The sequence below is a fragment of the Poecilia reticulata genome, chromosome 12, assembly GCF_904066995.2.
Source record: "Poecilia reticulata chromosome 12, P_reticulata-male-v2, whole genome shotgun sequence".
NCBI classification, from domain to species: domain Eukaryota; kingdom Metazoa; phylum Chordata; class Actinopteri; order Cyprinodontiformes; family Poeciliidae; genus Poecilia; species Poecilia reticulata.
This window is the reverse complement of record NC_088841.1, coordinates 10,687,767-10,703,178: the sequence shown is the minus strand read 5'-3', so window position 1 is coordinate 10,703,178 and position 15,412 is coordinate 10,687,767. Positions and strand designations below refer to the sequence as shown.

Sequence of the window (15,412 nt, the reverse complement as noted above, 5' to 3'; positions counted from 1 at the left end):
GTGTGTGTGTATGTTTTTGTTTGTTTCTTTGGAGGAGCACGGTATATGTAAGGAGATGATGCATTATGATAAAAGGTGAAGCGTCTGCCTGTTGCTCTGTTAAGTGCATCCGTTGCTATCTGGCTAGCACCGGAAATGTGTTCTCCTATAATGTAATATTGAAAGCCCACACGGTTTCCCATCACAGCACAGCCCTCTGTCACATGGTTTAGTTAGTTGGGTTTCATCCAAGGTATCAGCAGGTCGGGAACTGAACGCACAGAATAACGGCAGCTACAGAACACCCAGAACCGAGACAGGCGGATATATATTTATTTTTTAATTCCACAATCTATTTTTTTTTCTCTTTCAACACGTTTTGAAGAGGAGGGGAAGAAAATCCAGCATAATAAACCCGCCACGCCCGGAGCTCTGCTATAGGGTTTGTAAAGACTCGCTACGCAAAAGTTGTTACACAAACTATGTTTCCTCTTCACTAGAGAGAGAGGAACTTCACAGTTGTTCTCGCTCTTCCTCAAATTGCCTTGCTCTTGCTTCCAGGTCAGAATAATAGTGTTTTGAAGTTACTCAAATGAGACATTTGGCTGTCTAAAATAATGCAGATTTAAAGGTGCGCGGGGCTCACCGTTCCTCACTGTTGCTGTGCGTGTCTCTGCCATGTAAGGTGAAGCGTTTTCCTGGAGCAATGACGCTGAGCTCCATGGGGACCTGCTGCCTCAGTCCAGAGGCCAAAGAAGCTCGGAGGATCAACTCTGAGATTGAGAAGCAGCTCCGCAAGGACAAGAAGGATTCCCAACGCGAGTATAAGCTCCTGCTGCTGGGTGAGGGACGAAAACCGCAGTCTGTCTAACAGCCTCTGGCTATTAACATATGATTAGCAGTTAGCAGAGATATTCGCCAGTTTTTTTCCCCCACTCAAACTTTCATTAGGTTTACTGATTTATTGTAAAAACACTGCTTTTGATTCAGTATTTCTACCAGATAACTCAGGGTTTTCACATTTGTATTTCATAGGTAAAGGTCATGCAACGACAACCGCACCATTGTGTGATTTGCACGCAGAGTTCATCTATCTCACGGTTGAATCATGTAAATTGCACCAAAACTCAAAGTGCACGTTCGCTTTTAATTTGTATAAAAAGGCAGTGCAGTAAAAGTACAGCAGCAGGAAATGATCACCTGATTCTTACATATTCACTTTAATATGAGCAAATAAACTGTCCCGTGTTTCACAATATTCAATCAAATACTGATGGTAAACATTGACTGCTGAGGGAAAACTGGTTTAAAGTTTTACTGTGCAGTTTATAGGTTCAGTTCCATCAAACGCAATGCAAAGTCTGAGGCTGTTCCAAGGCGGAAAACAACAAAAACAACCATAAACCAACCACTTTCATGATTGCTTATTAATAAAAAATTAAGGAGTAATCAGCCAGTCAACAGCTTAGTGCTCTGAAAAATCTAGATGAGGTGAAGAAGACCTGACAAAGTTCAAATTGCGCATAAGAATCCAGAAGAAAGGGGATTTAGTTGACTTTGAACGTGCTTCAGAAACTGCTGCTTTGCGGGCTTCACGCCCAAAATATCTCTCGTGTCCACATGATCCATAAAAGAGAAAATATTAATCAAACAGCAGTTGTGTGGACCAAGATAATCACACGTCAGAGCAGTTCTAGAGGCACAGAAGTGGCTCAAATAATGACTCATTAGATCCAGGGAACGCATACCATTTCTAAATCTTGTAACAGCTGTGCTAAGGAGGCGGTACGCCATCATTGTCAGTTAAGAACAGGAAACTGAAGCAACAATTCACACAGGCTGACTAAGACTGGACAATACCAGATTGGATGAGCATTTGATTTCATCTCGATTTCAGGTTGAGCATCAGAAAATGGCGTAAACATGAGAGCAGTGGATCCATCCGGCCCGTATTTAGGCGCCTCGGTACCATCTGAGTGTCATTTAAACATCACAACAGTATTTATGCGCTCTTTGTGAAGCACTTAGTGGTTTTTATATTTAGAAACTGCCACATAAATAACATTTACTTGCTTACTTAGAGTGTACCTGTTCGTTGGGGGCTACTCGCAGCAGTATAACACACCGTGTTACCAAGCTCAGAGCACCTCAAACTGTTACAAAAAGGCCATTGCAGTCACTAAATCTAAATCCAATAAAAACATCACTGCGATAGTGTTGGAGCAGGAGATTTCTATTATGGTTGTGCAGCTGACAAATCTGGACCAGCTGTGTGACGCTGTCGTGTCAGCGTGATACCGTCTGAAGAATGTTTTAGAAACCTTGTTCAGTCTTTGGCGGCTATAATCTTTCCAAGAAACGAAATGAGCAACTCTGTGAACATGCTGAAAGGCATTTCGCAAAGACTGACTCATGCCGGATCTGTTCCCGTTACTTCGAATTCAAGAGCGAGCATGATTTTGAGGAAGTCTTGCCTTGATTAGATGTCTTCTACATTACAGTTGCACTTCGACTGACAATTTATGTGCTGGTCATAAGTGTGATCCGTAAATTTAGACTCGTCAGCTACAAATACAAAGTGCTGCCTCTTCAAGATTTCGCAACGATGTCTGTAATACCAACATAGTATGAACAAACAATGGAAATAACGCTAGAGAAACAAATACAACCAGATTGCATGTGTTTAAGGCAAACAGTTGCATAATACCGTGTAGAGGCAAAACTTCTTGTTTTTGTAAAGTGAAGACCACAGGCGGCATTACGGTTTTTAAGATGTCTTTTTCTGCTTCCTTCTTTTGAGTGTGTGAAAATCTCCCAAGTTTTAAAATGAGCTGATCTCGTTTCCTTTGCTTCTGTCGGTGGCCAGGAACTGGCGAAAGTGGGAAGAGCACCTTCATCAAGCAGATGAGGATCATCCACGGCCGCGGATACTCTGAGGAGGACAGGAGAGGCTTCACCGGACTGATTTATGAGAACATCTTCACAGCAATGCAGGCCATGATCCAAGCCATGAGCACATTACAGATCTCTTACATGTATAAGCACAACCAGGTAAGGCCTGACAGCTTTTTCTTCCTTTCTTCTTTTTTTCCCCTTCTTTGTTTCATTGTCGCTTCAGGCAGACAAAGTGAGAAAAGGACTCCATTACTCCACACCTCTTCAGAGAGGTATTCGCAAGGTTTATTTACAGAGCATGCGAAAGACGCACTACAGTCTGCAACACACCCCGGAAAAGCACTTCTGGTAATTTTCAACAGTGTTTAGGCTTGCAACGTTGCTGCCAGCGAGTTTTGTCTGCTTGCAGAGCAGGGCTGTCTCTCAGATGAACGCACAGCGGAACACGGCAGGCCTGCTGAAGGCAGACAATTCCCTATTAATCCCACAGGAATTTGCACCTGTCACGCCGATGACAGGAGCACATTAGTCTCTTAAATTTGCTGGCCCACAGAAGTATACAACAGTTAAAAAGCAGCGAGAGTTTCAGGTCGGGACGAGAGGCAGACGCGAGGCGCTGAGTCAGAGTCAGCTTTTGACTTGTAAGGGGATGGAGATCTGTGCCAGCTCAGAGGACCGAGGATGAATTTGTAACCCAGGGATAACATATTAGTTTAAGTGTGATGATGGTGGAAAGTAAGTGAGCTGCGTCAAATTGGAGTGAATTCAACTTAAAGACAGAATTGCTAGTAGAGGCATTAATTGGGCATTCAAACTGTTGCAGGAGGGATGACCTCCTCCTGCACTGCTCTTTGTTTTTGTGCTGTCGAATAAATGTCTGACTGAACGCATGCTGCTGTCCAACTTCTCTTTTATCTGTGCGGCGTAGAAGACGTGGAGCAGTTTCCACCCCACTTTAGCAGCCTGCTCAACATTTATTTTGCGTCTATTAGCTATAGAGACTCAAACGCTGCATCTAGTGGAGAGGGAGAGAGACAGAGACATTCTTTTATGATCCACGTTTGTTTATTTGAGTCTCTGATTCTGATGCTGTCGCCTTAATTGATTCTTTTTGCCGATAAAGCTGAAGATTAGATAACTGCTACCACTTCGTGCCTCGAAGCGGTTGAACGTTTAACTGTGCTTTGCTACAGACACACTCTGCAACTGAGGCATCTTCTGGGTTTATCTGTGGACAACAGGACTCTGTGTACAGACTGTATGCCCGTCATACAGGAAGCTGTCAAAGGGAGACTAATAGGGCTGTTGCATTAATTACATGATCCATTTATCATCTGATGCACGGCGCCTTGCAGAGGTATTCACACTCTTTGTGGTTTTTGCATTTTGCATTTACAGCACAACCACAATCTTTCAGGTATTTGGTTGTGATTCCATGTGATCGAGCAACACACATTGTGAAGTAAACACATTTTTTTTTAAATGAGTAAAATACTTAAAATGTGGTGTGGATTGCACTCACTTACTTTTAAATTTAAATTTACATTTTGGATATTTAATATGTCCACAATATTATTGTAGTAGTTTCTGGGACTATTAATCGAAGCATATTCGTGTCTTACAATGGTCCAGTCAAAGTCCAGACGTAGCTCCAGTTGAAAATCTGCGGCAAATCTTAGAATTTATGTTCAGAGACACTCATCTTCCAATCTGACAGAGCTTGAGGTGTTTTGTAAAGAAAAACACACCAAATATTTAGTTTCTGGATGTGCAACGTTGTTATAAACATACACTAAACATATTCACATCTGTGATTGTACAAAGCATTGGCTCGGATCGGCTGAATAAAAACACAGGTTACAGTTTTGTCAGATTTTTATTGCTTAAAAAAGTTAAAAATAGATCTTTTTTTCCCCCACTTCACACACATGCACTACTTTGTTTGTGTCTGTCTCGTTAAACCCATGCGAATAACACTGAAGTTGATGGTTGCACCATGGAAACATGCGTAATGTTTCAAGGTGTGTGAATACTTTTTGCAAGGCACAGAAAAACATGACTGACTTCCAGAACTGTTTTGAATCTGTTAGCAGTAAAGGAATAGTAGTTCTCCAGACAGTGATGGCGGAAATATGGCACACGGTAATAGTTTGGATAAAGCTGAAAAAAGTTTGCAGCTGCACCGTTTTGGGAAGTATGATTCCAGCAGGAAAATGTTGCACAGCATCTGAATCATTCTAGTGGGAACGCCCGACTCTTGGCTGGGAGCTTCCACCTTCAGCATCTTTTACCGTGTTTTCTCATCAAGCTTATAGCAGGAAGGAAGCCCTTCATTTGGGCCGGCTCATTACAAACCAGCAGGAAACGTGATAAAAAATCATCGAGACAATGTTTTTAAAACAGCTCCTGGAGCTACATTTAATGAGTGCTGATAAAATCTGCATGCAGCAGCTGTCACTTTGGCTGGAAATTCTTCATACTTGCCAGCTTGCTTTTTGTTTAAATTTGAGGCTGAACGTTTTTGGAATATTGGATGTAAAACACCAAATGCCGTGCACGACACATCAAGCATCAACGCGTAAATATTTAAATAGACTGCAAAGGAGCGATATTCTCCCACAAATTCTTACAAATAACTTAATTAACTGCAGTGCAGGCAGATAAAGGATCCGGCAAACAGCTCTGTCACGTTTTTGTTTGATGGAAGTTAATGATGGTTTAATCAGCTTGTTGAGTTTATTTACAGTGGACTAAGATGCATCGCCTAACAACGGCATTTTGCTCAGATTAGTGGCTGGTGGCAGGAGCACTACTAGAAGGACCGGTGCAAATCCGCCGCTTTGTGAATCATGGATAAAATGTTTGCCGTGACACATTGCGCATCGGGGCAGCTGGGAATGTTTCCTGATGGAGATGTAGTCGTAAACAAGCGTGCCTGAATGTAAACGGACCGTAGTAGTTCGCCATAAATGATCGCCAAGCTGCTCCAACCCTAAGTAGATTATTGGTGAAGGCTTGCTCTGAAGGACTGCAGCGGAAGAACTTCAAACAGGAAGTTGGAAGAACCAATTTTCAAAGCTAAAGGTGCTGCACTGACTTTACATTATTGCTAAAAGTTCATAAAGGTTCTGACAAGCTAAAAGTTGTTCCAATGTGTCGCTGCTCGTCTCCATTTTAGACTCAAAAATCACATTGGTTAAAAATAACATTTCCCTTTTTTTTATTGTTTTGGTTGTTATTTAGCACTCGGTTTTAAGTATCTTTAGGTGACAAATGTTTCTCTAGATTTATAGCTTTAGACGTTTTAATAGTTATGATTCTGGCTTGTACAGCAGCTTGGTAAATATTGTCATTTTGAAAGTGCAAGTAAACAAAGTTACAGATTCAGCCACAAAGCTGCAGTGTAATTTAATAAAATTTTTAATAAGATTTAATGTAATAGGTCAGTAGAGTGGTCTAAATAATTTTGAAGCAGAAGCAAAATGATCAATTATTTTATTTACAGATGAAATCAGAAAATTGAGATTCGGGTTTTGTTTTCATCCCTGTTAACTCTGAGACATCCACAGATAAAATCAGTGAATTAATACAATTAAGTAGAGTTCGACTGTGTGAAATTTAATCTCATTAATCCAATTTTTCTGTAGAGGTCTCAGAGGTTTGTTGTAGAACATATTTGACCAAACAGGCATCATGAGATCAAGAGATCAGAACAGACAAGTCAGGGATGAAGTTGTGGAGAAATCTAAAGCAGAGATCTGCAGCTCAGGAAGAAGAACTTGTGAAATTGAAAAATAATTTGTTGTCAGTCTGTAATGATGGCGTTCCTGTTGCAAAGTTGTATTTTACAATGTGATCTTTGCACGTCAAACTGACTTTACATTCTGGGGTTCAGGACAATGCCGACTTGATCTGTGGCGTTGATGTGGAAAGTGTGAAAACGTTAACAAACCCATACGTGGAGGCCTTGGAGAGCCTGTGGAACGATCCGGGAATTCAGGAATGCTACACTCGGCGGAGGGAATACCAGCTCTCAGACTCGGCTAAATAGTGAGTGTAAACGGACTAATAACTCCTTAAACGTTGTCAAATAGTTTACTGTTCTTAATTCTTTAGTATTCTCAGAAAAAAAAAACAGAGTCTAATAATAATTCCTTTTTTAGTTTTCACCAAATGTCTTAGAAGCAAATACTGGGAATTCAGTTTTCAATAAATAATTCAATTCAAATTTTTCTTATTATTTTTTTTAAAACTCTGCAATATCTCCCATTGCCTTCAGCTATCTCAGTGACTTGGCTCGAATTGCTGATTCTGCTTATCTGCCAACCCAGCAAGATATCCTAAGGGTCAGAGTGCCTACAACAGGAATAATAGAGTATCCCTTTGACCTGGAGAATGTGGTGTTCAGGTGAGTTTTATTGTTTTTGTTTTATGCTTCTCTGGGTTTCTTGCTGCTGCAATATCACAGGTACAACATCTGGTTTGCTGAAGCAATTATTGATATATAAAAAAAAGTTTTATTGGAATATTTGTTGGGAATAAAAAAAAGCACATAGTTCATTTATTTTGTTATTTTTGTCACATATTTTAGGTTTTGTTAGTTATATCATTTCAAATTAGTAAATACGGTTGGTGCAAATGGTGGATGAAATTTGTTAAAACTATAGAGACTATATAAACAAGAAGAATCGCATTTGGGGAACAGACCAAAATCCATCGGGACTGATGAACAATGCTGTGTACTTTGTTGCTTTGTTGCTCGGCAACTAAACTTAACGTGCTAAAAATTCGGGGAAAGTTGTACGGGCAACGGCCATTTCACTCTCACTCAAAAATGCGGGTCTATTGAATGAATTCACATTTATTTTACACAGACCACACTGGAAGTGTCGTTCTACAGATCAGTGCTCCCTGACTCAGTTTGCTCAATTATTTTATTTTTCTCTCTTTTTTCTTCATCCAAGCATTCCCAACTCTAAAAAAGAAAAAAGTATTCTTGGCTGCAGATGATTGATCTGTTCTGTATTGCTGTACTTCATTGTGGGTTAATGGGGGGGGATTTGACATCCAAACTTAACACACAGCACAGTGAAGGACCACATGTTTCTACTCAATGACTCTTACCTTGTCCAGAGTTGACACTCGGCTCTGGTGCTTGAATTTTCTGAAGCCTATTCCCTGCAGCAGCTCTAATATTGCAGCGCAGCTCTGTTTGTGCCGCCTGCATTCGCTTTGGCTTCAAATAACAGCCGACCTCCAGACAATGGAGACAGCACTGACTCCACCACTTCCTGTAAACTAGCATTCTATATAATCATCCGTCCTCACAGCGGGTTGACAATTTTTATTTTATTTTTTTCATGGCTGTGATCCACTAATCATTGCTGCTCCGTCTTTGACTGGGTACATTTTCTCTGCATTGTTTCAGGCACGGCTTCATTATCGGGGCTTTTCCGTAATTTTTTAGAGGCATTCTTATCTTTGTTTGGGAAAACGTCTGTCTTTAAAGAAAGTAATACAAAATAAAAACAATTTTGGTAGTCTTAACTGACCTAAAACAGGTAAGCTTAGTCTTATCTTATTGTACCAGGGAGGATAAGAGGTTGCTACCACACACTGTAAAAAGTTATTACAGTGGGTGCTTAGTGAAGTACTACTCTGTGTCTGGGAATGTCATGCGTTACAAAAAATAAACGCTCAAAATGCGAGGCACATTGTTGACGCATTAGGAGTGATTGCTTACGCTTTTTCTGTTGTCATATTTTGCATAATTTCCAATTAGTCAGACTGCAGGAAATACCTGATTGCTGCTTTGAATACGACGACCAAACAGAACATGGATCTCATTTGCACAGAAGCAGCGAAGATGTTTTAAGGCCCTCATGTAATAGTTACATGATAAATGAAACTTTGACCGTCTCTGTATTTGCATGAAAAATACTGCAGCTCACACGCACTCCATCACTGGGATAGTTGTGGGTCATTATGAGTAGTAGGAAGCATTTTAGGAAATGTAGAAGCTCAATTTGCATCTGATTTGTTATTCAGTCCAGATTCTTAAACTCTTTAGGTTGAGGCGTGTTTCAAATCAGCAAACAAGCTAAATGTGCGGATGCCCTCCTGGTAACGTTTGGATAAACGTCTTATAGCAAGCTGCAGGAAAACCATCCGCTTTTTGTGCGGAAATTTGGACCACTCATCGTAAATAGTAGAGCTCATATAAACTTGTTTCCCGGCATGGCCCTGGCTTTTCAGCATCGTTTAAACATTTTTAATAGAGTTGAGGTCTAGAGGTCTAGTGGCAACAACGCCACTAGCGGTGTGAGTGCCAAAACCTGACACTACTACCACCACGCTTGGCAGCTGGTTTGTTGTTTGAAAACCTCACCTGGACTCCTCCATACGTAGCTTTTGCCAATGTGGCCAAACGACTTCATTGTTCTTTTCCTTAAGCTCTGCTGCAGAGCTAAATGACACTCGAGGGAGTTGACTTTGCAGCAAGACGTTTATTCCTGCTCAGCACTTTTTTGACCGCACCCCTAGTTAGTTCTCCTCCCAAGCATTTTTTTTTTATCATCTCCCTAACATGCAGTCTGTAGAAGTGTGATAGCGTCATGATGTTGTCGTTTTAATTGTTAATCTGTTTTTTTGTTGTTGTTTTTTTTCCTTTATGAACCCACATCCCCTCAGGATGGTGGATGTGGGTGGCCAGCGTTCTGAAAGGAGGAAGTGGATCCACTGCTTTGAGAAAGTCACGTCCATCATGTTCCTGGTGGCGCTCAGCGAGTACGACCAGGTCCTCGCCGAGTCCAGCCATGAGGTGAGAGGCAGGCTGCCGCTGCTGCTGCCGCTGCCGCTGCTGCTGCTGCTGCTGCTGCGGCCTACAAAATAAAACTTTTTTCCTTTCACACAGTGTCTTTTTATTTATGTGCATGGGGGATGTGAAAGAGGCTCACTTTGGAAAGATAAAAAAAGAAAAAAAAAATCCTTTTAAGGGACACAAAGGGAGTTTGTTCCCTTTGTTTAAAGCCAAACGTGTTAGGTGGAAATGATGACCCAGATTTCTCAAGTCCGACACCAGCTTGATGCCTCTCTCCATTCTCTACTCTCTCTCTCTCTCTCTCTCTCTCTCTCTCTCTCTCTCTCTCTCTCTCTCTCTCTCTCTCTCTCTATCTGTCTCTCTCTTACCGTTTCTCTTTGGTCACGCTCAAAAACCTTCTCTCAATGTTCCTTTGTGGCTGTGCATAAGTTTGACCTACAGGGGGAGCCCTTTAGTCACTCTGCTCTGTGGAAAACTCTTTTCTGTGGCGAATCTGGCAGCCAGCTGAATTTGCTCACACCCAACGCCGCTGAATTACGACTCTCGGGTTATTCTCCTAATATTTTCACTCTTGCTCGTGTGTTTCCCACAGAATCGGATGGAGGAGAGCATGGCCTTGTTCGAGACAATCATAAAATATGAATGGTTCAGCGACTCCTCGATCATTCTGTTTCTCAACAAGATGGATCTGCTGAAGGAAAAAATCATGTATTCACATTTGGTGGACTACTTCCCAGAGTTTAAGGGTAAGGGCTCACATGTGCATCCTACACACCTACTTCCCCCTTCCCATGTGTAAAAAGCCTCGTGATATCACAATGTTTCACTTTATTACTTTAATTTAAGTACATTTATGTGGGATATGAATTTTTTTTTTTATTACAATCACTGGTGTTGGAAGTAGCTATAAAATTAATCTAATTTCGAGGTGTAGTCTGATCTGTTTTATACACATGTACTAAACAAAGTTGATCATGCTTAATGTGAGAAGATTGGTACAACGCATACAAGAGGAAAGCCTAACACACACAGTTAGAATCAGCCACCTTAGTGACACCAAATCTCCATAAACGATCATTTTTAAAAATATTTTTCTTTGTATTTTTAGGGGAAACTTTGAGAATTTTGAGAAATATCTGAATTTAAACTCTTGTCTGAAGAAAGTCTGTCCTACGGTAACAAATGTAAACTGTGGTGTCGGGAATCCAGGGGTGGGATTTTAACCTGGAAAAATGAGGCCAATTTTGAGCCTTATATATTGAGCTAAAGTCAAATATAATTGTAATGTATCATCATAATTATATGATTATTTTAATCATAATTGCAATTCTAATGACTTACAATCATAATTATAATTAGCTGTACTATAAGTAATAGAAATAGTCATATAACATTGGCAACATCGCTCCAGGTGGGTGGCCTGAAAACAGAAGATTCTGAAAAAAAAAACACCTCATGCCCACGTGGTTTATGTGGCATCACAAACTCTTTGAAATGGCGGGAGGTTTTAGATAAGAAAATCTGTTGCCCTCTACAAAAAAAAAAAAAAAACGAACAAGAGTGCAGACAGAGCTTTCAGTAAACACTCATCCCAGCTATGAGCAAGAGAGATTGTGCAAGGAGGGATGGACAAAGATCCAAAAGATTAGAGATTAGATTTCTCTACCGTTCGGTAAGATTAGTTAAAGGTTTTTTTTGACACATCTTTACCAGGGAACACCCTGAAACTATTCTTATGCATCTGCAATTGTCACCTTACATCTATTTAACTCAAGTGAAATCAACAGTTTTGCTCTGTAAATGTACACTAAGCAAAATGTCCCGCTGGTCCCCTCTCTCAGGTCCCCAGCAGGACGCAGAGGCTGGACAAAAGTTCATCCTGGACATGTTCCTCAGTCTCAACGTGGACGATGAGAAAACAATCTACCCCCACTTCACGTGCGCCACAGACACAGAGAACATCCAAATCGTCTTCAAGGACGTGAAGCACTACATCATGCACTTAAACCTGAGAGAACACAACCTGATGTGAGCGCCTGGCGCTGCCGCTGTAATTTAATCGTCTCAGCGCAGCCACCCCTCCCCCCGGTCCGGGAGGGCTCTGCGGCATCTCTGTCCGCCGCCGCCGCCGCCACTGCTACTGCTGTTCCTGCTGCTCCTGCTGCTCCACACTTTAATCCAAAACAGGAAATTGAAGCGCTTCAGAGCTTGTCATCGAATGACTGTACAGCCGATGCATTTCAAATTTTCTTGTTAGACTCTGTAAGTGGATGTCTTCGGCTATTACAAAGTGTGACCTGCCAATTAAAGTGCTGGCTTTCAGCGGAGTCTAATATAGCGTGCACTCTGAAATTTATCGAGCGCTACGTGGACATTTTGGAGCGGTGGAAATGCACACTGGCAGATTAATAGGGGGAAACATATTTTACTGGCTCCGAATGCCTCGGAGGAATTGTGATGCAGTAGATCGTCCTTCTGGGAAGCTGCGGGACTGGAGGCTCTGGAGGCTCAGCATCACTAAAGTGGTGTTTGTCTTTAAGGTTTGAGTTTGAAGCTTAGATTAGGGCTTGACTAAAAGGGAACAGGTCAGGGAGAACACTAATAACACCGTTCATGTAAAAGAGCACAGTGCATGTTGCTGCATTGCTGCATGAGCTTCAGTTAGTGAGGTCTTGATCAGCACTTTGGATCTGCCTGTGGTGACTTTGCTAAAGGAAACTTTTTTGGGGGGGGGGACTTCCGTGTTTTATGTTTGGTGGGGGGGATTTAAAGGGATATCCAGCATTTTGGAGTCAATTTACTGGGTAGTAAAAAAAAAAAATCACATTCCTTCAGGGACTGTTGTGTTCTTTTTTTAAAAGTAGTTTTCTTACTCTGAAGTCTTTAAAGTTGTATCTTTTCTTTAATTTTATTAGATTTTGCACATACTGTATGATATGGTGATGCCTTGGTTTGACTTTGTTTTATTTCTCTGAGTGTTTAAAGGTGAAATCCTAAAGTGAAAATTATTTTTGATCAAATGTATCAAAGAGAAAGTACTTATGTTTACACAACCGTGTTCTTCTTAACAATAAAAGTGTGAGTTGGAATCAGATGTTTTCCTTCTCTGTACTTTTCTTTATGTCGTCTGATATTAAATACGACCAAACTAGTCCTGTTCAGATAAAAAAAACTTTAAATATTGTACAGACAACTTAAATCAATATGTAAAACATTACTTTTTAAAAAGTGTGAATACTGCTCTAAAATGGAGTCCTTTTGACAAAATCATTAATAAAAACAAAACTCCAACCCATTTGAAAAATACAGTTCAATTACTTTTTTTTTCTGTAGAAACTCAGAAAAGTTTGAAACTTTAGCCATTTTATTGACTGTACAGACGTTGAGTTTTAGAGCACCAGAAGTGGCAGGTGTTTCCTCAGTGCGTCCGTCCAGGACAGATTTAAATTAGGTTGACCTGCAGCTGAACAACATGCATTAGAGGGACAACTTGATGAGTTCAACACAACAAATGATTTACGTGAGACTATGGATCTACAAGAGGTTGCAATACACCACACAACAGCTGCAGGAGAATGTATTTATTTTGATTAAGCTAGCCAAAGAAATAAAGCATCAACAAGGCTCCGTCATGTACTACATTCAGCTGACGTTCCTATAACAAACCACAATACCGCAATAAAAACATCTTCCAGTACTTTAATCTACAACTATTTTATGACTTATATTCAAATGTGGGCAAAAAAGTAGCGTTCTTTACTATTTCACTTAAAACTTCATTATTCTGTTAACCTTAAGAATGTGACTATTTTTTATATATATATATTTAGAAAAACAACAGATAGTAGAGACTGAAAGAATCTTTTTAATAGTCTTATCTTTTTTTCTAACCATTTGAGTCTATCTATGTATATATATTCCTTTTATTTTTATACCTTTGAAAAAGGAACCAAAGGAAGAAAATAAATGACAGAAACATAAATTTTCACACCTAAGAGAAATCCCTCTGCTGTTGAGGGCTGTAATTGCAGTTTCAATGAATTTTTTATTTTTTTTTTTTTTGTATATTTGCTTCCTGATCAGTGAGATTTTGTATCTCCTGAGTGACGGAGGGGATGAAGCGCTCATGCGATTGGGAAAGTGAATTTTGCGAGGAATCATGTTCATGCATTGATTTGTGTTGCGAGACTTTTTGTTTTCTGTTTGCTAGTGATAAAAATTGATCCAAGATGTGACACTGCAGGTGAGGGTGGATTCTATAAGTGGTCGGTAAACCATGACAGAAATTTTTTTTTGAGAGCTTTAAAATAGCTCTGCTTAATGAGAAGGTGGCAGGGCTGGACAGCTTTGTTATAAATCCTGTCAAAGTGTATTTGGAGGGGCAGATAGTTGTCCATTTGTGTCCCCTGACACGCAAACCTCTCTATCTGATCAACTTGACTTCCCTTTAAAAGCTAAGATGTGGCTGCTGCTCTGTCTCTGCCCACACGGTATTTTTTCTTACTCTTTAAGAGTAAGAAAAAATCCTTTTTTGTCTTTATGTAGAATATACGTAAATGTCTGATTTCAAAGGTATCTATCTATCTATCTATCTATCTATCTATCTATCTATCTATCTATCTATCTATCTATCTATCTATCTATCTATCTATCTATCTATCTATCTATCTATCTATCTATCTATCTATCTATCTATCTATCTATCTATCTATCTATCTATCTATCTATCTATCTATCTAAAAAGTTTAGGGTCATTGGGTCAAGCATACAATCTTTATATATTTGACAGATGAAGATTATCTACTTGTGTAGATACTTCTGCCGGTTTGTCTTCCTGGCTGCATCCTCTGCTCATCTGGAGTCGTGCTCTTCCTGAAATCCTCTGCTGTGATGCATCCATCTGGCTGGAGCTCTCAGGAGGAAGACCGTATTTTTAGGTCTATAAACAGAGACCTACACTGTGCCAAAGAACCATTATTTTCAGGGGACAAACAAAGTGCCGCAGCATTTATGCTCTTTTTGTAAGGACATTTAAAAGCCATGCTTCCCGAGGTGGAAGTCATAAACCACATGGAGAATTAGAGGATTTTTAAATTGTAGAAATCAAACACCTAAAAATATTTGCTGTGAATATGATGATAAAGCTATTGTAAACATTTTGTGAAAGCAGTTTTTATCTCCTTGGGTTCAAGCTAACAGGTTTCCTGTACTTGCTGAAGAAAAGCAGCTTCGCAGCAGGATGCTGGCGCTAAACTATCCCTGCAGGGATGCTGATTTCAGGCAGATGTGCAATGTTACTTTTCCTCCACATAAAATATTTTCGATGTAGAAAAAAAAAGTTCTTATTTTATTTTATCTAGTCAGAGCATCCTTTTCCAAATATTTGTTGTGTTCGTTATAAGGTTTATGGCAAATTCATAAGCTTATCAAAAACCTCGGCTGACACACACCATTGTATATATGTCTTGCATTTCATTTGCATATTAAAATGCTGCTTTAATTAGATAAAGCTCCAGCATAGTGAATCTGTAGCATATCTAGTTATTCTTCAGGTAAGCAGGTCGCAACTGATGTTTATTATACATCAAAACTTATTGTGGCATCTCGTTAAATAATCTCAGTAAATAAAATAATCATTTAAAAACTGGATTTTTAGTTACCAATGTTATTTTTGTCCAATCAAAGTTAGTTTGATGCAAGTGTAACCATAAGCAAAGT

General features: G+C 40.0%; 1 protein-coding gene across 2 annotated transcripts; it reads left to right on the top strand.

Annotated features, from left to right (window-relative positions):
• The first annotated feature begins 75 nt into the window (after positions 1 to 75).
• On the top strand, positions 76 to 12,788 carry LOC103473465 (guanine nucleotide-binding protein G(q) subunit alpha-like). Of its 2 annotated transcripts, none has more exons than XM_008423745.3 (8): positions 76 to 421; positions 665 to 821; positions 2,846 to 3,030; positions 6,770 to 6,924; positions 7,154 to 7,282; positions 9,565 to 9,694; positions 10,287 to 10,440; positions 11,536 to 12,788. In XM_008423745.3, exons 2-8 carry the CDS (start codon positions 686 to 688, stop codon positions 11,724 to 11,726), a joined length of 1,080 nt encoding a protein of 359 aa, XP_008421967.1. In that variant the 5' UTR covers positions 76 to 421; positions 665 to 685; the 3' UTR covers positions 11,727 to 12,788. The 2 variants fall into 2 exon arrangements, with proteins under 2 accessions (XP_008421967.1, XP_008421966.1); XM_008423744.3 differs by having other exon boundaries at positions 76 to 540.
• Positions 12,789 to 15,412: the final 2,624 nt, after the last annotated feature.